The following is a 24585-nucleotide window of genomic DNA, read 5'->3' on the forward strand; positions in this document are numbered from 1 at the left end:
GCTTGCAATCTTCAATGGCATCTCAATGCCTTCCTCAAAAATGATAAGCTGCTAAATTGTACCAATTGGACAAAGTAGATTTGTGGGAAATATTTGCTCATTTTTATTGCAAAAATGGACCCCCTTCAAGGATAGGTTATACAAGGCGGCCTCAAAATGATGCATTGGGAAACAATCCATGAATGTGTTGTTGATATCTGTAGACATGGGTTGGTAATGTTGTCATTTGATTTGTCTTTTCTTCTCTATTTGTTTGAGTGAGATTGATCAAACTTTCACTTTTGGCTATAGTATCCACGGTGAGTTGATACAAAGGACAATTAGTGAGTGGGAGATTGAACAAGGGACCAAGAGGCGATGCTATCATTTGGCTTAAGCTACAAATTTATGCCAAAAACATTCATGGTGAAAGATCCTACACATGAATAACAAGGGACTGCTAGAGGAGTTATTGCCACTGATAAGGTCATGCTCTGAGTATAACCCGAATCCTCTCTATACTTGTCACCTTTTCCTAAGCAATACTAAGTTGTCACATGTGCTCGAGAAGGGGGCCTAGCTGAGACATGAGAATTATTGAGGGATATTGTGAAGAAAAATGTTGCAAATAAATGAGTACATGAGGGAGGTCAAAAGGTCGATTTTGGCTGAATAAGATGTTGAGAGACATCAAGAAGCTAATAAGAGAGACTTAAGTAGCCCAAGTAGTCATTTGCATCTACTAAGAGATTCCACAATACCACTGCAAAGGAAGCCCAAACGTCAGCATGCTTCTTCTTGCAATCCCAATTAGAATCCTGAAGGGCTAGGTGACCCTAATCCCCAAACCAAATACATCTCCAGATTGCATTGTAACCTAAAAGGAGCATTAGTATTGGTTCTTGAAATCAACAGATACTGGGAGTTCAACTGAAGTAGCTCAACCAAACTAGTGGGCATGGTATCTCTTGTGTGTGCAAGCCTAGAAGGAACATCCAAGAACTCTAAGCATGAGAGCAAGCGAGCAAGAGAGAGAGAGAGAGAGAGAGAGAGAGAGAGAGTACTAGCATAGCTAACCTACCCACACCTGAACCCCTTACAGGTCCACAACGACAACAATAGACTACAGCGTGACCATGTAGCAGCCGCACCCTATACACACAAACACATCAATATTCTATGGCAGCAGCAACCCAGCAACGAACTCCTAACTCCAGATCAGGACGAGGCTGAAAGAGTGGCTATGAAGTGGAGTAAATGTTTGCCAATAAACACATTTTGAAGGTGAAACTCACAGCAGCTTGTTGTAGTTAAGGAGAAAGTAGCATATGTAATCACCTATTCGACCTTTGTCATTTCAATTTTTGGTCCAAATGTTCCTGCTGGCCTATGCACTAGATTTTTCCCTTTTCCTTGAAAACAATGCCCAGTTATCATAATTATTCTTAAAGCCTGAGAGAGTTGCAAAAGAAAAATCAGAAACTTATTAGCATTTTACATCCATGTGACTTCAGGAGCCCACAATAATTTGCATATTGAGCTTTGCACATGGCCTAAGCCTCGTGCTGTAAGCCATACTTTCTTTCCTGTATGAACAATATTTGAATCACCTTAAAAACCAGCCGAAGTGAGTTAACAAAGAACTTGATGCATAATGTAATACTATTTGAGATAGCTGAAGGGCAGATTACAATTGCAGCATCATCACAATTTAAATTGACTTGTATAATTGTTTATATGTCTGTTACTGACATGTGACAATCATCTCCATTCTTTGCATGCTCCTTGGAACAAGGGTTAGAATCGCATAAATTCCCCCCACCAAAATGAACATGTGGACCAGAAACAACCGCATGATGAAAGGATGCTCTCATATGCACCTAATAGCATACTCGGAATCTTCACAGCAACATAATTCTACATGGAAGATCATGATTAGCTTTAACTTTATCAGTTGTTGCAATCAAGAGCATAAGCATGCAATGTTATCTGTGACTTGGTGTGGCACCTGGCAAGAGACATATGTTGCAAGCCCTATATTGGACAAAGAACCATATGCTTATTTCTTTGCTCTTTTATAGACCAAAAAACATTATTTTTTATAGTGAAAACTCTGAAATCAAGTCCATTCCGTTGCCATCATCAATCTTACTCTTGCTCATTGCAAATCACACCACTGTATCATGTTATGGGCATGCATTTCTTGTCATGTTCAAGTCCACATAATATCTACATAGATAGCAGGGTAAATTATTGCTACCGTAACAGTTCATAGAGACAGAGAAGAATTTGCAAAAATAGTGATAAGCCTGACATTAAAAGTCTCTCTTTCAAAAACGAAATAAAAAATTGCAATAAGAGTCAATCACCACTTTGACATGGCGTCATCCAAAATGAAGGCCTCATCCACACATATTTGAAGAGGAAGCTTCTGATACTTTCCATGCAATTAGCAGCTTACTCACAATGTCTTGCCAGAATCAACTCTATGCAAGCATAATATCAGAAACAAGCAGGCACATAATAGAGTCGCCTAGAAGCCTTTTCTCCTTGAAAATGTGATGCAGGAAACATGACGAAATTTTTCTATAAAGATACCTTTGCCTTCTGAAAGTCGTCCAGAAGACGCCGGTATTGATCTCTTGCTTCAGGGGATTTAACCATGGATTGCACCCGTGCAAGAGCTTTTTCCAAACCTGCCTCAGCTTGTTTCCTCCCAGCTTTCAAAAAGTCCTCATCTCCATCACTATCAACTGCACAACAGTCATCTCTGGCCAATACACGGGTCTCGTTATGGAAACCGCGCAAACCTCTGCCTCTCCGCCGCCATCGTAAAACTGCTTTCTCTAAAATTCCAACTGACCAAATAATATTTCTATAGTGTTTGCGAACCTGATGTCCTCTCACATGGGCCTAAGACAAAGCAAATAATTTCACATGCTGTCATTAGACATTCATCTAAAATCACGATGTCGTCTTTAGGTCATACAGTTTTGTGAATACCATTCTGCTCCTATTTTTACTTTCTCGATTTTGTCATTATCAACTGCATACCCTTCTTGGGAACTCACCATAGATTTAAAAAAGAAATAAAAAAGATGTAAACGAGGGAACTCCTTAGAAAGAAACATAATGATCAAAAGTCAAAAGATTCTCTTAGCACAAGAAGCCCTTAACTAAGGCTATCAATACAGGAAACAGACTACAAGCCCTCATTGATTCTGAGACTTTTAAAGGGAATGCCACAAACACAACCTTTTCATCATTGTTTTTCATCAGAACAAATAGCAGTTTAAGTGGAGTGCCAACGCATGAAGATCTAGAGCCCAGCACGACCTCTTCCTTTTTAAAGCTCAAAACATGGTAAAGATGATGCAACTGTTTCCCTGAGGGAGACTTTTAACGTGGCTGTAAAAAGAAGGAAAAGTTCAATTTCATATTAATGGGCACCGCACCCTTTGTTTTATACCATGTGCCTTTTGGTGTAGAGATCATACCTGTATTTTCACAACACGCTGGCGAAAAAGAAGGAAGTCCTTACGACCTTTCCAGCCACGAAACTTCTGTTGGATACGGATTGCTGCAGACTGCCATATTTCCTCCCCATTATTTTGGAGAGACTTGTGTGGCTTCTTGGCAGCAATGATAGATAGTAATTGCTCACCAGTGACTCCATATTCATCCTTGTTCCCTTTATCTTCTTCCTGTCTCTTACGAAGGGAATATGCACGAAATGTTGCTTGGATGCGGGCCTTTGCCTGCGTAGCATTCCGCACAGCAGCAAGGGTATCTTGCAAAGACAGCTGGTCCTCAGACCCACTGAAACCTTGCTTGACACTCGTCCTCTCAGAGACAGTCTGGACAGCCTTTTGATCTTCCTGAGTTACAGAGAAATTGTCCATCTTACAGTCTTGAAGAGCTAATAAAGACAAAAGACTTGTAAGAGACGACTCTGCCAAATAACCGGCAATCCCTTTGTGCCTGCGGCTAGCAGCGAGATCTGCAGGCGTTTGCCCTGTCAGGAAATCTGGTTTGGGGTCTGTCTTTGCTCCTGGATCAGCACCAGCTGCCAGAAGAGCCACCACAGTCTTCTCTCTATCAATGATAGGGAAATAGAACACACCATTAGAGGTTCAGAAGTAATTTCTAAAATTACCTTTATGCAATTTTCACAAAACCCTTCTAGCTGTTTGCCACAAGAATCAGAAAATTTTGGCATCGATATTTTATCCTTTAGAAGTGATGAAGGGCTGCAAGAGAGCACACCATTCTATGAGATGTGTCAGAAATAAGAAGCAATACAAATTCCTGAAAGCCTCTTGAAGAACAAAACCTGAATTTTATGATTCTGAACATTGATTAGATGGAGCTTAGCATAAACATAACAGGTGAAAAGACAGACTTCTGCTTTATAAGGCATCACTAAAAAATATTTCTCTTCCTTAGACACTGGCCAGAGAGCTATTCAAAGGCCAACTTTTGAGGGAAGAAAAATAAGACACAAAAATGGCGCCTAACCCTGGGCAAAATTATTGGTATCTCAATTTAATGGAAATAGTTCCAGGCAAGTTTGACGTTTTGCACAAGAAGCTGTGATATGAATCCTAACAGATGTCATGTAAGCAGCTTATATTATATATCATTACTTTGTGCTACATCTACAGAACACAAAAAAACAGCAGTCTAGATTATCACCTGCCACAGAAGGCAGCCCAATGAAGAGCAGTCCATCCACGAGCATCCCGGAAATTAATGTTCAGACCACTGGACAAAAGGGGACCTATAACCCAATCATAATCAAGTGCAGCTCCCATATGCAATATTCCAAGGCCATGACTATCCAAGAAGCATCCACATCCTTCAAGCGCATTACAATGTTGCAATTCATGTAGCTTTTCCTTGAGAAGTTTCTGGAGAAGTTGCTCTTTCACATCTAAAAACAGTTGATTGCCACCATCCAAAAAGTCCTCAAGTTGTATCCACTCATCAGTGATGCTATCTGTGGATGAATTGAGTTTACCAGAACAAAGAGATGAATCAGATGGGTCAATCTGAGAAATGGAGATCTCCCTGGTACAAGATGAAAGCAATCTTGCAAGACGTATTTGAAGCAGCATATTTTGTTCATTGTCCTTCAGCCTTATGTTTTCAACCGAAGTAAAGTCCTGGAGATATGTCTTCGAATCTGCACAGTATCGAAACTCTCTTACTTCACTGCATGCAACTGTATCACCTTGGGTAATACAGAAGGGAACCTTTCCAGGTGCATGAGGAGGGGCTTTTGTTCTGAATACACCAGGACACACCAACTCTGCAGGGACCTCAATATCACCAAACATGCAGCACCACTTACACTGGGACAGATCTTCCTCTGTATCCAAGAATTCCCCTGTAATAAGAACCTGCAAGAACAACTAGCCATTACAAATCCATACCAAGTTGATAGACAGACATAGAGAGACGTAGTGATCAGATACTTCACTTAAGTATTTACTTGAATCTTTCAAATATCCATCAAAAAGTAAAATGATTTCTTGATTTTGTTTAAAATACGCTCAGGAAGTTTCAGAAGGAGAAATATTCAAGCAAACAATTAAGTCTTTTAGCCAGCTTGGAGTTATAAACAGATCTTTAAAATCCTTGCTATTATTCACGTTGGATGAGATATGAACATCAAGCTACCCACAAGTGAGAACCAACAAAACAGCCTTGGACAGGACACATACCCTCCCTATTAGAGAGCCCTGCATTTATTGTACTTGATGATTATGTTTCAATAGAACTAGCCCCTTTAACTTTAGAAACAGTCTATGGACTGTTAGCTGAACTTGTAACCCTGGATCTTAAAATTGAATAGATTGATGTGTGAAATGGTTTGATCTCAAATTTAGCAGCATAAACTACAAACAATATGGAAACAATTGGGATTCTGACATATGGAGCTAATACACTTTTCTTGGTGGATATGTTGAAGGGTTTGTTCAAAGAATTTAGTGGACATCACTCAAAATGTGTCGGCCCTTGAAGAGTTTGTTCAAAGATTTTAGTGAACATTAGCTCAAAATGTGTAGGCCCTTGAAATACAACTGCATCCTAAAAGCTCCCTCTATTCAATCAAATATCATGGGATGTAGCACTACATTGGACACTACAAGTTTCTTGGCATCTACCAAAGCCTCGAATATTGTGCAGCATATGATCTATTGAGATTCCTGCTATTGGTGAAGATGCTTTGTCATCCCCACATCCTAAGTGCTCACAACATAGAACTTTTCTCCCCAAATATATCTGACATTGTGTCAAAAACAAAACAGTCTTTAGAAAGCCCTGCATTTAAACAAAGTGCTGATCTTTTCAATAAGACTAGACTCTTTAGTCTTCAAAAACAGTTTGTGCTTGCAGTAACCTTAAATGAATATACTGATGTATGGGAACATAAATAACAAACTTAACATCATAAAATAAATTAAGTGCATGCCATTGGACTTCACAGATTCCACTCAAAAGTCTCAAAACATAAATGTAATCTTGAATGCATTGAGAATATCCTATAGGAACACGCTCCACACCAGGACAAGCCTTGAGGTCTAAGAGGTTCAATTTAGTATTTGAATTTTACATAAATATTAAAAAATGTACATATACTATCCTTGTGGTGGTGATTGTTTTACCAAGATGGCTCACTTCATTCCGACTAGGGAGTCTATTGGTGGCCCGCAGGTGGCGGATTTGTTTATTAAACATATATTATGTCTACATGGATTATCCAGATCCATAGTATCAGACATGGTCATTAAATTTACCAGTCATTTTTTGAAAGCAGTGTTTGAGGCAGTAAGGACTGAATTGGGATGAGTAGTAAGGATCATCCTGAAACGGATGGTCAGACAGAAATAGTCAACCAGACATTAGCGGATATGCTTGGAGGATATGTCTCATCGAGGTAACATACGTGGGATAAGTGGTTACCACTATTGGAATTTGTAGGAACAAGAATGGAGAAGAGTTGTGAACACAAGAGAACAAGAAGTAAACACAAGTGAAAACTCCAACTGAAATGTTCAAATGAAACAATACAGTACTTCGTATATATAGTACCCAAGTACCGGTCAACCATATAGTTGACTTATGGCCTACAACACCATATCATTGTAGATATTTCTACAACTCCCCCCTCAATGATATGGCTGAAGTACTCTAGAGCCTAGTCTCAGTAGTACCTAAAGTACCATGGTTGCACAAATTCATCCACATGTGGATATAGCAACCTATGGAAGAAAACAATGTCATTTTACAAACCCCCTTGACATTGTTTGTATATCTCGTATCCCGAAGTCATGTCGATGTCGTGTGAAAAGAGGCGCTAACAGGATTTTAGTGAAGAGATCGGCCACATTGTCCTTAGTGGAACAATATGCGAGGTCGATGAAGCCATCTGTAATGCAATCCCGCACATAATGATAGTGATTCTCAATGTGTTTCATGCGAGCATGAAATACAGGATTGTTTCTAATAGCAATGCAACTCTGGTTGTCATAGACGATCTGAGTTGCGTCACCATCCTGAGCATGATGCAAGTCATGCAGAAGCTTCCTCAACCATATACATTCCATAGTGGCTGAATTCGCAGCTTTGTACTCTCCTTCACTGCTGGAGAGAGACACTCGGTCTTGCTTCTTATTGAGCCATAAGATACATGCAGAGCCTCGGAAGTGGACCTGCGATCATCTATGTCCCACGACCAATCTGAGTCTGTAAAGCCACTCAGAGAAATGTCACCATCTGGAGCATAATGCAGCCCATAGGTAAGTGTACCATGTACATAACGGAGTGCCCTCTTCGCTGCATTCCAATACGTGACTGTGGGACAATGCATGAACTGAGATAGAAGCCCTATGGCATAGGCAATGTCTGGCTGTGTAGAGCATAAGTAAATCAAACTACCAACCAGCTGCCTGTACAAAGTACCATCAAACTTTTCAGCCTCATCATGTTTACTCACCTTGAGTCCTTTTTCCAATGGAGTGGCCATAGGCTTACACTTCTCCATCTTAAATTTCTGCAACAACCCCTTGGCATATTTGGTCTATGACATAGAAATCCCCCCATGGGTCTGCCAAAATTCAATGCCACGATAGTAGTGAAAGAGGCCCAAATCTGTCATGTCAAAGGTCTGACACAGGATGGACTGCACTCCTGCAATTTGCTGCAAATTACTGCCAGTGAGTATGGTGTCATCGACATAAAGCACAAGCATGACCAAATCTGATTTTTGTTGCATAACATATAAATTTGGCTCTGTATGAGTGTTGACAAAGCCTTGGGACAGCAAATACTGATGTATCTTATGATACCATGCACGAGGCGCTTGCTTCAGCCCATACAAAGCTTTCCTGAGCTTGCATACTGTCACGATCTGTGACGTATTCCTTTCTCTATATCTAGACTTATGGATGGTTTGATGAATGGACACTTGTGGAAGGGTATGCCCTTTCGATGGGATACTTCCTATGAGGCACAACCCTTCACAAGAGACACTCTATTGAAGAGACACTCCTATTCTAATGTACCCTCTCATCAAGGGTCGCACCCTTCAGAAGAGGTACACACCTCTTCATGCACATACACTTTGGAGTACACACCTTTTCATGTGTGACTCTTCACTCTCTATATAAGAGAGGCCCAATTGTATGGATGACACACTACAGACACTCAAGCAATACAATTATTCCTTGTTCTCTGCTATTTCAGTCTCCTTTCTGTTCCTTAGCACATTTCTAAATATAGTAAATCTAGGATTTCTTACAGTGGTATCTGAGCAAATTTCGCTCCTGCCTGTAGGTAATGCCCTCCACCTTCTAGCGCCTATCCGATACATCTCTTTCCGCTAGAAGAATATCCGTGCACATTGTGCATGGAAGAGATGGAGAGAATGAGCGTAAAAATTTTTGGCGCCAACCCTGCCTAAAGTCATCAATGGCCTCTCCATCTCCCACACATCACGAGTTGATGTGAATGGACACGACAAAAATCGTGTCTTTTCATGTGCTTGGGCTGTCCCAAAATCAAGGGACGCACCTTTTCCACCATCGGACACACCTTTTGATGAACTCCTCACCCAAGGGACACACCCCATCGTGGAAAAAAGGACACACCTCTTCATGTGGGGACACCCCTTTTAAAAACAGGAATACACCCCTTCATGAAAAGGTGCACCTATTCCAAGGGTCACACCCCTTCGAATAGGCACACCTTTTGGCACCAAGCACATTATAAAAAGGGTACCTAGAGGGGTTAAAAAGAAAAAAAACCCAGCCCCATACCTTAGGTCTAACCCTAGACTACCCAAGGGTCAAATAAACCCACCCTTTAATTTTTTGGGCAACCACCCAACATAGGCAGCCACAAACGAAAAAAAGGGACGCACCTTTTGACGCCCGTACAGACTTCGTCAAGCAGGCTCGCCTCCCTATGCAGCCCTCCTGCCCTCGCCGGTTTGCTGCCCTGCCCCCTCGCCATAAGCAGCCCCTGCCCCTCGCCGGTTTGCTGCCCTGCCCTCGCCAGTTTGCTGCCCTGGTTACCTGCCAGGCCTTGCCATTGCTGCCGCTAAAAATCCCTTGGAAGCCCGCAGCCTGGTTCGCCAGCCCCCTATCGCGATCCAGAATTGGATACCAGCAGCCTGTTTCGCCATACGCAGTCTGCCCCCTCTTTTTCGCCATCTTACCTGCCAGATCAGCAGCGATACAGCCCCTTTACCGCGATCCAGACTGCCTGTTAAACGCGCGCTGTTGCTGTTCTGGACCAGCTAGGCCCAGATCTGCTCCTCGCCACCCACTACAACATGGACCTCCGGACAGAGATCTGCAGGCCTTTTCTACGCAACAAATTGGCAGATTAAATCAATGCCAGGTGGATTCTTTCCATTCTACTTTTAAGGATTCTCTTGTCATTATTTAATTACAGCAAATGAAAGACGCTCCCTTAAAGCATGGAAACCCCTCGTAATTCACTCGGCATTTCAAGGACACCTCAGGCATCATCTACCACACAATATCGTGTTCATATTGCACAACCAGCCCATTTCGGAGCTTTGGCATCGTGGGTCTTCTGTGTCACGTGCCCTCCTAGTGATCTGGACCACATCCTCTACCTTCTGCGTGAGGCACCTCAGTTACATTACTTCCTCAGCACAGTCCAGGTTGTGTTCCACGAGACACGAAGATACCCAGAACCCGATATTCCTCACGAGTTTGCTGTCCATTTTTGGAGAGATTTTTACCCCTCAGCTTCAGCATCTCCAGGGTACTCTCCACCTCCTTCAGCTCCCAGATATCCTCCCATACAGGTTGTACCTTCCCCAAGACAGTATTTACACTCTGAAGGCACTCCTTCTCCTGGATATCCTCCACTCCCGACAGCAGCTCCTTATCCCTTCTCAGATCCGTGGACTCTGTGACCTACTCTTGTACTCTCACGAGCTATAACACCCATTTCGGTATCACCAGTGTTACCTCAGACAGGACCTCCTTTACCAGATTTCCACGGGTGGTTCCATCCTGCCTCGCCTACCCCCTCCAACATGAGCAACCTCAGGGAGCAGCCCGAATCTTCTTCCAAGAATGGTACAAACTAGAGTGCAGGTTCGTGCTTTTCTCACGGGGACCTCAGATATGTCGCAACGCTCGCGTGCAGCCTCTCCGGAAATAAGCGACTCAAGTCCAAAAAAGACCCCTGAAGTCAACATACAAGGCGAAACACTACTGCAACTTCAAATTTCCTAGCTTCAGGACAGCATCTCCGACTTGGTCCAGAAAGTCCAACAACTCCAAGATTCTCGCAGTACCACACATATAGAGGATGACGTGACGCAACCAGATGGCTATGTGGACTCCTTCCCACAAGAGGTAGAAAACACTGAACTCCATGCCCTCTCCCATTTACTCCAAGCTTCCAAAACTAAAAGACTTGACATTAAACTTCCAGAAACCTACACTGGTCAACGCAATCGCTGAACAGTTGACCAATGGCTCGCAAAATTGCGCATGTACTTTGATACTGTTGACCTCTCTGAAGGCAAAAAGATTGCCTTAGCAGCCTCCCTCCTCAAGGATACAACTTTTCTAAGGTGGCAAAGACACTTAAAGGACGGCAAAAGTGTGTTAACCTGGGAACGTTTTGAACACGTGCTCCGTAAGCAGTTCATACCTGCCAATGCGGACTTCCAAGCACGCTCAAAACTCCGACAGTTGGAGCAAACAGGCTCCCTGTCTTCCTACATCTCTCAGTTCACCACATTGGTGTTGGAGATTGATGGTTTAACTGATGATGATCGCCTTCATGCTTTCATCTCAGGCCTAAATCCCTCGTTACGCATTGATGTTCTTAAAGCAAACATCACCACCACACCTGGCGCTATTGCTTACGCAGAGCGCATAACAGATTTCCAAAACACAGGGAAGCAGAGTGCTAATCGAACACAGAACTCTACTATGGCCAAAGGTGCTCGCCCTCAAGATAACCCCAGGTTTAGAAAAAACTCGGGTAATCAAGGTCAACAACAGTCTCAAGATCCCCACAAGTCTCAGAAATCATATGCTGGATTCCAACAGAAGCACTCCTTCAAGGATCGCGCCTCTTCTTCTTCACAAAGTCATTACCATCATCCCCAACATAAAGGTGCGGCCACTGACAAGAAGAACAACTCCAGCACAAAAGGACTTTGTACCATCTGTACAGGCGACCATAGATGGTTTGATTGTCCCAAGCGACCAAAGCAAAATTCCAATATGGAACCTAGCACTTCCCAAACAGAAGATGCTACCCCAGCACAAGACAAGAAAGGCAAAGCTGTTCGAATGGCAAATACCATCCACCTGAGCCTTGCCAGCAACCCCGAACCTTCCCTGGCCACTCAAGTACTTTGTGTTCAAGGATCGATTCGTGGAACAACGGTCACTATCCTCATCGACAGTGGCTGCTCTCATAACTTCCTAGCTAGTTCTATGGTCGACAAACTTCGGTTGACCACCAGTCCTAGTCTCATGGACTATCAGATTGAACTCGCAAATGGAACTACCTTCTTGTGCAACACCAGGATCAAAAACTTGTCTTTTCGCATCCAACATTATACGGACAAGTTGAACTTTGACATCATGCCTCTTTCTCGGTACGATGTCATACTTGGACAACAGTGGCTCTACGACTATGATCCATCAATCAGTTTTCGCAGCCATACTATCCAGTTTGTCCACCAAGGAAAACTTATTAAGCTAACTGGTTCTAGGGACTGTCCTTCAACCCCAGTTGCCTCTACCCTACAAGTAAAGAAGTGGGTTCGTAAACGTCAAGTAAAGACTTCACTTCTGTTGGTTACGGCAGTAGAGGAGACACTAACAAAGGATCCTCCTGAATACCTCAACCAACCTTTTTTCCAGCCCTATCTGGATATTTTTCCACAGGAATTGCCAAAGCAGTTACCACCTCGATGACCAATGGATCACCCAATCGAACTTATTCCCGGCAGTAATCCACCGTCGAAACCTCCTTATCGGATTTCTTACACTCAAAATGAAGAAATCCAAAGACAGGTCACCGAACTACTCGACAAAGGTCACATTCGGCCCAGTCGCAGCCCTTTCGGATCTCCTGTGCTACTTGTGAAAAAAAAGAATAAGTCAATGCGCCTCTGCATCGACTACCGAGCCCTCAACAAGCTCACTATCAAAAACAAGTATCCATTGCCTTGCATCAATGACCTCTTCGATCAACTTCTACACGCAACACAATTCTCAAAGATTGATCTTCGTTCAGGTTATCATCAAATTCGCATACAAGAAGGCAATGAGTACAAGACAACTTTTCAAACAAAGTATGGACACTATGAATGTTTCGTCATGCCTTTTGGGTTAAACAATGCCCCGGCCACATTCATGACACTAATGAATGACATCTTCAGGTCTTTCCTCGATAAGTTCGTCATCATTTACCTCGATGACATCCTCGTTTTCAGCAGATCCCTACATGAGCACAAACAACATCTTCACCAAGTTTTTGAAGTTCTCCGCGCAAATTCTCTCTACATCAACATTGAGAAGAGTGAGTTCTTCAAGACCCAACTCGAATATTTGGGACATGTTATTTCAGCTCAAGGCATCTTTGTGGATCCCAAGAAGGTCGAGGTAATCCGAAACTGGCCTACTCCTAAGAATGTTCATGATGTCCGCTCTTTTCTCGGAAGGTCGCCAAGAATGTGTAGTAGGACTACTAGAATAAGTAGATCAAACTACCTCCTTATATAGTCCCAAGCCCTTGTAAGCCGACTAAGTCGGTCGGAATTCAACCGACTCGTGGAAAGCTTATGCTCATTTATTTTCATAAACCATCATGCTTAATCCTTTAACCAATGCTCTATAAGGTCCACAAAAGGTATTTTATACGTCTTATGGTGCCCATTCACAATTTTTATTAAAAAATAGCATCCATATTTTGCTCGTTCTAATCGTCCACTCACGTTCACAGTCGTGTTCACGAATGACAACACAATTTGTATTTCCTTGCTTTATAGTTAGGTCGAATCGCCAATGATGCATAAGGCCAAAAATACCCAAAGTCATAATGAGTGGCCTCCTATCAATAAATAATGCTTATTGCTAAAGTTAAGCCTACCATGTATAAGCTTGCGACCAAATGTCCCACCTATCCAATTTCACGTCCATTATTTAGATGTACAATAACATCATCATGAGCATGTGTGTGTGTGTGTGTGTGTGTGTGTGTGTGTGTGTGTGGATGTTGTGTTTGATCCTCCTCCAGTTTGATCTTGTAACTTTTTACTTGGCTGCCTCATGACTTTTGCTCTAAGGCTTTACTTGTAAATTTTTCCTTTGTACTTATTGGTGGGTTTTTACCTCTTCTTGGGGTTTCCCACACAGAAATAAAAGATTTCACTTAAAAAAAACGTGTGTGTGTGTGTGTGTGTGTGTGTGTACAACTCACACTAGAATGCTGAGTTTTACACTCCTTCAAAGGTGAATGGTATATTAAAAAATGATAACGTGCACTGACAAGAAAAGCTACTCAATGCAGTTGTTACGATCACAATCACCCATCACTGTTGCAAGAGAAACTCTAGATACTAAAATCCTTGGCAATGGAATGAAAGGACCTACCTTGGTTTCCTCGGTTGAAAACGCATGGTCTGGCGAGAAGTCCACAATCCTGAAGCATTGCTCTTTGACAAGAGAAAGACTGAGACCCACATCCAGTTGCATCGCTTGTGACAAACTAGAAACTTCATGTGTTGTCTTCCCATTAAATGCACCTGCCCAATATGTGCTGGAGTCTTGCAAGACCGTAAGGGGATGACTCTCAGCATCAGCAGGAATTTCTTCATTAATCCATCTTCCAAAACTGTCAAGCTTTTTGAGATGTTCCTGTTCCTCTTGCTGAAATGGATTATCAGCCTGGAAATCCCGGAATACTTGAGAATAGACATGTGAGTGGGACACATCTTTGGTGCTTGAAATGAAAAACCTGCTAGGTTCGCTTTGTAACACAGGCTCTTGCTGTTGTTGAGCAGCTTGCTGCTGCCTTACGTCAAATTGCTGCAGATAATCCTGACGCATATTACTTCCAGCTTCCTTGCTTTGCATCCACATAGGCTTTTGAGATCCTAAAGCAGCATGTTCTACAACCACCTGCCCTGGTAATGCATTTGAGTGCTGCTGTCCCTTCTGTACAAAAGGTAATTCACAGAGATTTGATGAAGTTTTGTAAAAACCTTGAATTATGTGTAAATGAAATATAATTAAACAAGAAATTGTGATGCAGATGACATCTTGTATGCAAACGAAGTTTAGGATGCCATCATTGCATTACCATTTTGCAATGATATTTCCACATCTTTGAACTGACAAGGTAGCAATAAATGGCATACTTGAGCTTGAGGTCATGAATAATTGCTAACAGAAAACTGCCGAAATTATGATAAAAATGCACAGGTGCATGTCATACCATGTCTACATATGCAATTAGATGGATTCGACAGCACCTACAGACTAAACATAATATATGCATGAGCTAATGGAACATAGCATGCAAAGACCAAAGCAAAATTCTGCATTCCAAAGTCAGATTGCAGTTTCAAGAGAAATCGTTGCAAGCATCAAAACTTGTGCAGACATTAGCATTGCATTCTAGAACAGTAAGAAGAAACATTGACTTAAAATGTTTGAATTATTGTATAGTAACATAATCACAATGTATGAACGTGATGATGAGTGAAAGATAGTGAAAGAGGGAAGCACTAATACAAAAAGGGGAATAACCAGATAAGTGTGAATTTGTGTTTCGAGTGTATGAAGGTCACTTGAAGCAGCTTTGGTTGCAGCCACCTAGGGAGGGAGCCTATACAGGATCATAGGCATCTTGGGCAGCAACAAAGTGTGTGGGAAGCCTATTGTGGGGAGCTACAAACAAGAAGGGCTGGTGGGCTGTGCTTGGGAGCATTCAGATAAAGGATGCAGGAAGCTTTAGGAAAGATCACGAGATGCAAAGGAGATGGTGGGAGGCCTGGAAGAAACCAAAGTTGAACAGCAAGTAGATGCGATTGATGAAAATTGGAAATATCTGGCTGGTTAGGAGTTAGCAGGTAGAAGTGCATTAGAAGACTTAAAAGGGTAGGTGACAGGTCAGAAAAGGGTGACAAAAAGGGGAATGGGGACAAGGGGGAGGCATAAATGAAGGTAAGAGTTATGGACCACTAAAGTGCAGGCTCCCTTTTCCTATTTCAGTTCCGTACAGAGACCTCTGATTCAAAGCCTCGTTAGCTTCTTGCCAATGTACTGTTCTTCTTCAACACAATTTAAAAAGAGGTGAAGGTTGCATTGAATGTATTCAAAATAGGCATACACTTTTAGATTCATAACTGCCATTTCAAGCTCACAAGTACCCTGGTGATCTGGCATCCATTTAAGAATAGCCTGCAAAGGCAAAAGGCAATAACAGCTTTGATTGTGCCATTATATGATCTTTTTTGGGCAGGGCATATGACATTTAAACTAGAATTTTTGGCTGTAGTAGGCCCATGTGGGTCTTGGGATGAAGTCGAATATAAGAGCATGAACAATAAGGTCTTGGATAAGGAGATTGTTTAAGATTAATAACTATTACCCATATCAAGGAAGGATGGATCAAATTCGGTTGTACTATGCTTTCCGGCGGATTGAGTGACATCAAAAGGAGTAGCTTAATAAATATGCTTGTACATAGTGCAAGTTGTGACTAATAATGCAAGCATCTGCAGGAGCATTGAAAAGATGATTGAGAGGTTCAAAACTATTGTGTGGACTCCATTCACTGCCCATTGCTTATGAGAGAGCTCTTTTGGATTAGTTTGGTGATAGTAGAAGTCAAGCAGATTGTGTCACCCTTTAAAAAGAAGGTAAAGGCCATTTCAATCCTAAGGATATATAGTACCTTAGAGATCACACAACCTTCCAAGACAAAGTTTGCTTACATGTTTATTGTCTTGGAATGCCTTCTAATGATCAAGAATTGCCTTTTTTATTGTCTCTTTAGAGTGATGAGTGATTCACAGCTTCCTGAGAATAGGGCTACCAAAGGATATGTGTATTGTTGACACTCTGTGACCTCTCTTCATCGAGTTGTGGGTCACAAATATGGAAGGATGTACATTGGATCTTCAGACTTCTTCATCAATTTACAATGAAGATCGACATGGAGTTATTGAAGGATACATCTCTTGAGGCCAATAGGTACTTTCTTCAACTTTCTTACTATTGAATCTTACCTTTTCATAGAGATGGTTATGTGACTCTTCTGTTCATTGAAGAAGCACAGATGCTGATGCATATAGTTTTCCACCTATCAACATTCCCTTGGGTCAGCCCTCTCAAGCTACCTCATGGAGGAGAGAGAGGAGTGTGAAGCCCATCAAGTGGTGGGAGACGTACAGCCACAACGCTCCAAACTTGCACGCATTTACAATCCGCACCCTTTCTTAGGTGAGCATTGTGCACATTTTCCAGGTAAATTGTACTTGACTTAGTGAAAATACTCAAGGAATGTGGCCTATTTGTGCATGATAGGATTGCTTTGCAAAAGCTTGTGAGAGGGATTGGAGTGTGTACTCACTTGTGCATATAAGGGTAAAAGATTGATTAAGCACACAACAATCTATACAGAAGCTAAAGTCATTAGATGGATCAATGCAGGTACGACCAATTTTGTTTAAACATTAGTTTGTTGGATAAGATATGATCAAAGCTAAGTTGTAACTTGTGACGAAGCAGGTGAGCACAGATTGTATCAAGCTCACTCCCCATATGATGATGTTGCTTGAGTTGATGCAGGGTAGGGGGAGATATATGCTCAGCTTCATAGAGAGTTGGGGACTTTAGATAGGCGTGTGACTCATCCTCATGCTTGCATGAGCAGAAGTCATTGTTTCTGATGGTGATGTTCTACTAGGTCAGGGCTGAACACGTTGATAAGGGCGAAGATGGGCATAGGGTGGTGATCTCTCTAATCTCCTTCTTGTTTTGGTGCCACAGGAGGATATAAAGATGGAGGCTCTTGAAGAGGTGGTGGATCAGGAGCCTAGGTATGACGATGATGACAACATAGTCAGCGAGACTTCGGGTCTTCTTCATCGTCTGATAGTGACTTTGCAGACAATGGTGATGATGAGGAGGAGGAGGAGATCAGATCATGATGAGTAGCTAGTAGCATATATTCCTATTTCGGAGGACATTGCATAAAACATGCTGCATGTTTTCTAGTGTTAACTTTTAACTTCTCTGCCCTTGGGCCTCATGGCGCAAAGCATTATAAATTTCCTTAATACAGGCTGATCAATGATAGCTATGTTTCCTATGAGAGCATATACAAGTCGTGTAAATCTTAAAAACTCTCTGGAACCACTCAAAGACGTACTCGATTTATGGTCCACCTCTTCACAGCTCCTGTTCTTCAAGGTCAGCACCACATTGGCTAGCCGTCCTAAAACAAAGGTTCCATCCACGCATAACCAATCATCTATAGTGTAGCAAATCTTTAAACATGAACATCCCAACTTTCTTGTGCACTCCAAGTACCATCAACAGGTACATAACAAAGCCATCATCTCGTTGACTCTATATATGTCAAGGCCATCATCCATCTGATACATGACCATCTAGCTGCCCCCTCAAAAAGTAACCACTTGGATCTGCAAAGCACCTTGCCCAACACGACATCAAACAAGCCAACAGTAATCTCGTCCATGAAGGGCTTGAGTAGGTAATATGCCAATTTGGTAAGAGATGAACTTTTCGGTGATGCTTCCAAGTCTCACTGAGATAAGAGTTTGCAGACCCAAGGGTGACAGTAGTCATGGCAGACATCAAGGAGTGGTGCACTGATCTTGACTTTCGTGGAGGATGGCAAGTGTTGCTTGGCCTTGGTAGGAGACGCCCGAACTTCAGGATAGCAGTTGTTGCTCAGTCTTGGAAGGAGACATCCGAACTTCACAATAACAGTTGTTGCTCAATATTGGGACTTGCGGATGGAAAGTGTTGCTCTATCTTCAAACTTGAGGACTAGCCCTTTACCATCGGCTCGAAGTGCTCATTTAAAGGTGGAACACAATGAGCTAAAATTCAACCTCGGGGAAGGGGGGGGGGGCAGGCATATTTACAAAGTTAACACAGGAATGCTAAAGATGATGGTACTTCCAAGACATCCTTGGCTTGGCTTGTTGCAACAACAAGTAAATTTAGACACAGTTTCTTGGCTGTTTATACAAACTTTCTCAGTTGGTTGGAGACTCGAGGGTGAAAGTCTTTCGTACACACAAGGGGAATTTCTCATTGCAGAGACTTCGCGCCCTGACAAATTTTTTGTTGAGTTCGAGTTTCTAGCAAGTGAAGGTGACTAGGAGGCTTCTCTAAGCTGGCCCACTGCATGATGCTAGAAGGACAAGATGGTGATCCTGTTGAAGTCTTTCAGGTGGAGACTTGGGATGTAGAGGATCAAAGGAGGATGATTGTGCCGGTGTAGGACCAATTGGTGATAGTATTGTATTTCTCTAGAGACAGCTGAGGGATTCTTGCTATGGGGGTCTATGTGGAATATACACACACATGCATATACATGTTCGTATATGTATATACTATTTTAATTAATTAACTAATTTGTGTGTGAGTGTGTGTGTGTGTGTGGATTTCACCCAAAAAATGTGTGTGTGTGTGTGTGTGTGTGTGTGTACACACATACACACACATATATATGTATGTATGTATGTACATACGTACATATGTATGTATGTATACATACGTACGTACATATGTATGTATAAATATGTGTGTGTGTGTGTGTGTGTGTGTGTTTGTTTGTTTTTTTTTTTTTTGGGGGGGGGGGAAACATTGTTGGGAAATCCTTGTTGTTTTTTGAAGATCAACTACTACATGTCTATCCTTTGATGCCCACGCAGGATTACCAGAGTCTTATCAGGCGTAAATGCCCTATTTGAGTAGACATGAAGGATTTACCGTTATATTGCACGCCAGCTTTGCCTGACTTGGCAGAGACTTTGGGGAAAGTGATTTGTCCCCGCGCTCGATTTTATATACTATGGGACACTGATAGGTCCACCCCCCCAAATGTGACTTTACTACAAGTAGAAATAATGCATGGAATGCCTTCTCATCATGTATTCTTGTAGTTGAAATGAATACTTTTGTAGGTGCCCTCAGCTTCTGCTAAACCCTTGCCTCCTCTTCGCCTTCCCTGCCTCCTCCTCTCCGCCTTCTCCACCTCTTTCCCCCCGCCTCTTCGCCCCCTCCTCCCTGCCATCCCTCACTGTCCCACCGCCCCTTCCCAGCCTCCTTCCCCGCCTTCTCCCTCCTTCCCTCATCTTGTCCTCTTCCGCTCCCCTTCTCGCCTCTTCTCCACCTCCTCCTCTAACATCTCTCCACCTCACCCCGCCTTTTTTATCTTTTCCCTCACTGCAGCAGTAGCTCTTGTGCTTGTTCGGAGAAAGAAAATCTTGGTGGTGGCCCTTGGTCTGTGACCCTTGGTCTGGCCAGAGGGGCTCTATACCAGCACCCTTGAATCCCACAGCCGTTAAGGTCCTTCTTTCCCCCGTCGACAAGCAGCAGGTACAGCAAGCAATTCAGTCCCTCCGAGACAAGGCGATCGTGGGCATAATTGTGGTCCTCACACCCACAAGGAGACAGGTGCCAGAGTGAATCTAGGCGAGCTTGACACAAGAGGGTGACCACATTCAGGAGGTCCCTGTCACGGGGGCGTGAAATTCTAGGTACTTTAATGTACTACAAGACCGTGACAACTTTGGTTTTAAAAGTCCAAGCGTGGGCTTAATAATGTGTAATTAAACGCGGCATGGTGCCTAGCACATAAGCGTAATTAATCCCTAGGCCCAAAGGCATTCCAAGGAATTAAAAGAGTGGTTGTTGGGAAATGATGATGTGGCATTTTTAATGGGCCCCCTAGAGGGCCATGTACCTTCAGTGGCCCCCCTAGAGTTCCAGGTGGCTCTAGTGCCTTCTACATGCTCCTTTGCCATTCCTGGACCTTCATGGGCCTTCTAAACTTCACATGTGTGGTTTTCTCTCTCATCTTCTCCCTTTGTTGAGATTTTGGACTGGTTTTTCAGCCTCCTTCAGCTGAATTCCGTTTTTCTTCATAACTCCTCACCCGTTTGGATTCCTCGACTTCCGTTTGGCCCGATGGCTTCCCCTCTGCCTCCCCTTCGTAGTGATATGCTTTTCCCTCTACCGCCTCCTGGGCCTCTCCTCTTGCAAAGCTACAGCTTTCTGTTGAATTTCGAGTGGTCCGACGCGCTGGTTGACTGGTTTTTCTCAGTTTTGGAGGACTTTCCGGCGATGAAACTTCTCCAAAACCTTCTCAATGCATTCCTCTCTGAAGCACGCTTCTTTTGAGCCAAAGAACTCCCACTTCTTCGCGACAGAAGTGCTTCTTTTCGCATTTTTCAGTGGAATTCTTGCTGGTCGGCTCTTGTAAATGCTCTTTCTTCATGCCTTTGCACTCCTCTTTGGCTGAGAATGCAATTGGGCATTGGCTACTATGTCCTCTTGGCGATTGAGGACTTGGTTCGAGTCTTCAGGGCTTGGTGAGTTGTGATTTTGCTACTGCAATTTCTTTTTACCATAAGCTATTGGTTGGCCTCGTGTGCCGCCTCTTTCTTGGCTCACAGGTGCCCAGGCAGTGCTACATGAGTCATTCTTTGGTTGGGTACTTTGCTGATTTTATTTTGGAGCTTTGAAAAGCTTTGTGAATGCCATTTGGAAACCACTCAAAGAGAGTGCAGCTGGGGTGCAGTGTGATTGCATCTGGACAGCCAATGGAATTGCACTCGGAAAAGAGAATGCCTTTGGGTTGAGCCTACGGGTTAAGTGCACTTATGTGATGGTATTATATGCTTGAAAGCCTTGCGAAGGCTTAGTGAATTGGGGCTGCGTGCTCAGTTGCAGGGAAGGTCTCCCAGATGCAACTTGTAATCATTTCACTGTGAAATATAAAGAAATACCGAAAGGGGCGCCACGGTGTTTGGGGCCAATCGGGTGCACTTGTCTATGTCTGTTGAGCAGGGGCATTCTAGCCTCCATCCCTTTTTCAGTGGTTTTGTTTGTGGACAAATGGGTAAATGCCAAATAGTGATCATGCAATGGTTAATGGTTGTGATATATGCTTTGTGAGCTGTAAATAAGTGCTGAAGTGATTAAAGGTTTAGTTCCACTGCCCTCTGAGTGATTAGAGGCCGGTTTCATTGGTTTCATTGGTTCGTGTGTGGTATCCCGGTAGTTTGGTGGAAGGATATCTTTGCTGCACTTTTTGACAGCTGAATATTACAACCATAAACATGGTGAGTACCCATGAGCAAGAGAGCTCCACAACTCCTCAAAGGAGAAGGCAGGAAAGCCTTAATGATCCAGCTAGTGTACAGCTGCAGGAAGCACAACAAATGCCTTTTGAGCAGGCCACACATGAAGCTACAACTGAGCTCAACGGTGATACTAGTTCTAGCAGTGACTCAGATGATGCTACTATGTTGAATGCACAGCTTGCAAGTGCAGTGACTGCTTTGACTCAGCTGGCTCAAAATTTGGCTCAGATTGTGCAAACAAATGCCAAGAAGAAGAAGAAATCAAGAAAGCACAAGCACGGAAAGAGTGAGTACACACATGCATCAGCTTCTCATGGCGGACCGCACACTCATGCATCAATTTCCCATGAGGGACAGCCATCTAAAATGACTCAGAAAGTGACTTCCAAGAGAGAGGAATCGCCCAAAAGAGCACTTAAGAAAGAGGTACAAAAAGTACAGCCAGTGCAACAGTATGAGCAGCCAGCACAAGGCCTTGGTTTGGGTATTTCTACTCCTCAAAATAATAATGTGCAGTCCATAAATGTGGCTCAACCACCTCAGCCATATTTGAGGCAGCAACCTGAATATTTTGGTACAGATTCATTCTTTGATGCTATGTTGATTTCACCGCCAATTGGGCATAGAAAACAAGTCATGTATGACAATGTGGGAATGCAGCCAGGCATGCAAGCCACAGCATATGCTCCCATGCCTAATGTTCAGCCAAGCATGGCTCTCCCTAGTGAAGGGAATGCTGCAAATATACAGCCATCTTTGGGACAGCCAATATTAAATGTATATAAAGAATTTAAGGATGGTGGTTCTCATGTCAAGTTTGATACATATAATGGAGTACAGGACAGGTACAAAGCCCTCACATTCCTTCAACAGTTTGATGCTGCATGGGAGCATTATTTACCTTTGCTGGAATATGCTTACAATAATACGGTGCACACATCCACAGGTAAAGCACCTTTTGAAATAGTGGAAGGTGCTAGGAAGATACCTCCCATTTTGCATACAAAAGAGAAAATCTTCGAAGCTGATCGTTTTGTGGAAAGCCTTGAAGAGGCTTACAAGAATATCAAATATGCCTTGCAAAGAAGTCAAGACAAGCAGAAAAGAGCAGCAGATAAGCACCGCAGGGAATTGGTATTCACAGAAGGTGATTGGGTTTTGCTGCGTTTTCAGAAGGCAAGGCTGAAAAATAAGAAAGGCAAGGAAAGGTTGTACACAAAGCTGAACATGCGTTACTATGGTCCTTTCCAGGTTTCTGAAAAGATAAACGAGGTAGCTTATAGGCTGAAGTTGCCTCCGCATTGGAAGATACATAATGCCTTTCATGTGAGTTTATTAAAGCAATATCATGGAGATATTCCCGAGGATGTACCTGATGAGGTGCAGCCTGAAGTGGAAGAACAGGATGAACTTCTGGTCCCAGAGCAGATTCTGGCACACAGAGATAGAAAGCTCAAGGGTAAAGTTATCCGTCGCTACTTGGTAAAATTTCAAAATTACCCATCACTTGATGCGAAATGGATGGAGGAAGGTGAACTGGCAGATTCACCTGGGATATTGCAGCTTTACCTTGATGCTTTCCAATTAGAGCCGACTGCGGTCCGGGCTCCTACAGGTAGTTCAGCAGAGCGAGTGTCTGGAGCATTACCTAATGTTCGAGAGGGGGGTAGCACCTCCACTCCCTCAGTACAGACGGGCTCACTGTGATTTCATGAGGTCGCTTGATGACACTGTATGTTTCATCCGAGATACTGAGCTGACAGTATTTCTGCTGTGAGACTTCATGATATTGATGCATCTTGACTATTGATCGCCGAGGATCGCATAGATTTTGAGCAGTATATATGGATGGATGCATGCCTCTCCTAGCCATATTTTTACTATCTCTGTATACTATAGCTGCGGCTTTCTTGTATACTCTTTTATGCTATATTTCATGCTCGCTCCTGTGTTTTGGGGCAGCAAACTGTGGTTTGCTGTTTCAAGAGAGGGGTATGTCACGGGGGCGTGAAATTCTAGGTACTTTAATGTACTACAAGACCGTGACAACTTTGGTTTTAAAAGTCCAAGCGTGGGCTTAATAATGTGTAATTAAACGCGGCATGGTGCCTAGCACATAAGCGTAATTAATCCCTAGGCCCAAAGGCATTCCAAGGAATTAAAAGAGTGGTTGTTGGGAAATGATGATGTGGCATTTTTAATGGGCCCCCTAGAGGGCCATGTACCTTCAGTGGCCCCCCTAGAGTTCCAGGTGGCTCTAGTGCCTTCTACATGCTCCTTTGCCATTCCTGGACCTTCCTGGGCCTTCTAAACTTCACATTTCTCTCTCATCTTCTCCCTTTGTTGAGATTTTGGACTGGTTTTTCAGCCTCCTTCAGCTGAATTCCGTTTTTCTTCATAACTCCTCACCCGTTTGGATTCCTCGACTTCCGTTTGGCCCGATGGCTTCCCCTCTGCCTCCCCTTCGTAGTGATATGCTTTTCCCTCCGTGCGTTTGGTAGAACGGGCAGAGCTGAGCACTTCTTTTGCTAGTCGAATTTGCAAAAGTGGCTTTTTCTGGACCTTTTTTCTTCTACCGCCTCCTGGGCCTCTCCTCTTGCAAAGCTACAGCTTTCTGTTGAATTTCGAGTGGTCCGACGCGCTGGTTGACTGGTTTTTCTCAGTTTTGGAGGACTTTC

General features: G+C 43.1%; 1 protein-coding gene across 1 annotated transcript in view; it reads right to left on the minus strand.

Moving 5' to 3' along the window:
* Nucleotides 1–2141: 2141 nt before the first annotated feature.
* Nucleotides 2142–24585, minus strand: part of LOC147895563 (calmodulin-binding transcription activator 3-like) — a 44517-nt gene continuing 22073 nt past the window's right edge. Inside the window, exons 7-10 of the mRNA XM_087383279.1 lie at nt 14148–14711; nt 4675–5381; nt 3477–4074; nt 2142–2892 (exon numbers count right to left, since the gene is read on the minus strand). Coding sequence (XP_087239405.1) covers nt 2566–2892; nt 3477–4074; nt 4675–5381; nt 14148–14711 — 2196 coding nt within the window. The 3' untranslated portion in view covers nt 2142–2565. The remainder of the gene's footprint in view (nt 2893–3476; nt 4075–4674; nt 5382–14147; nt 14712–24585) is intronic.

This window comes from Dipteris shenzhenensis, chromosome 13, assembly GCF_047967505.1.
Source record: "Dipteris shenzhenensis isolate YYH24624 ecotype China chromosome 13, Dip_SZ_1.0, whole genome shotgun sequence".
In the NCBI taxonomy this organism is placed as follows: Eukaryota; Viridiplantae; Streptophyta; class Polypodiopsida; order Gleicheniales; family Dipteridaceae; genus Dipteris; species Dipteris shenzhenensis.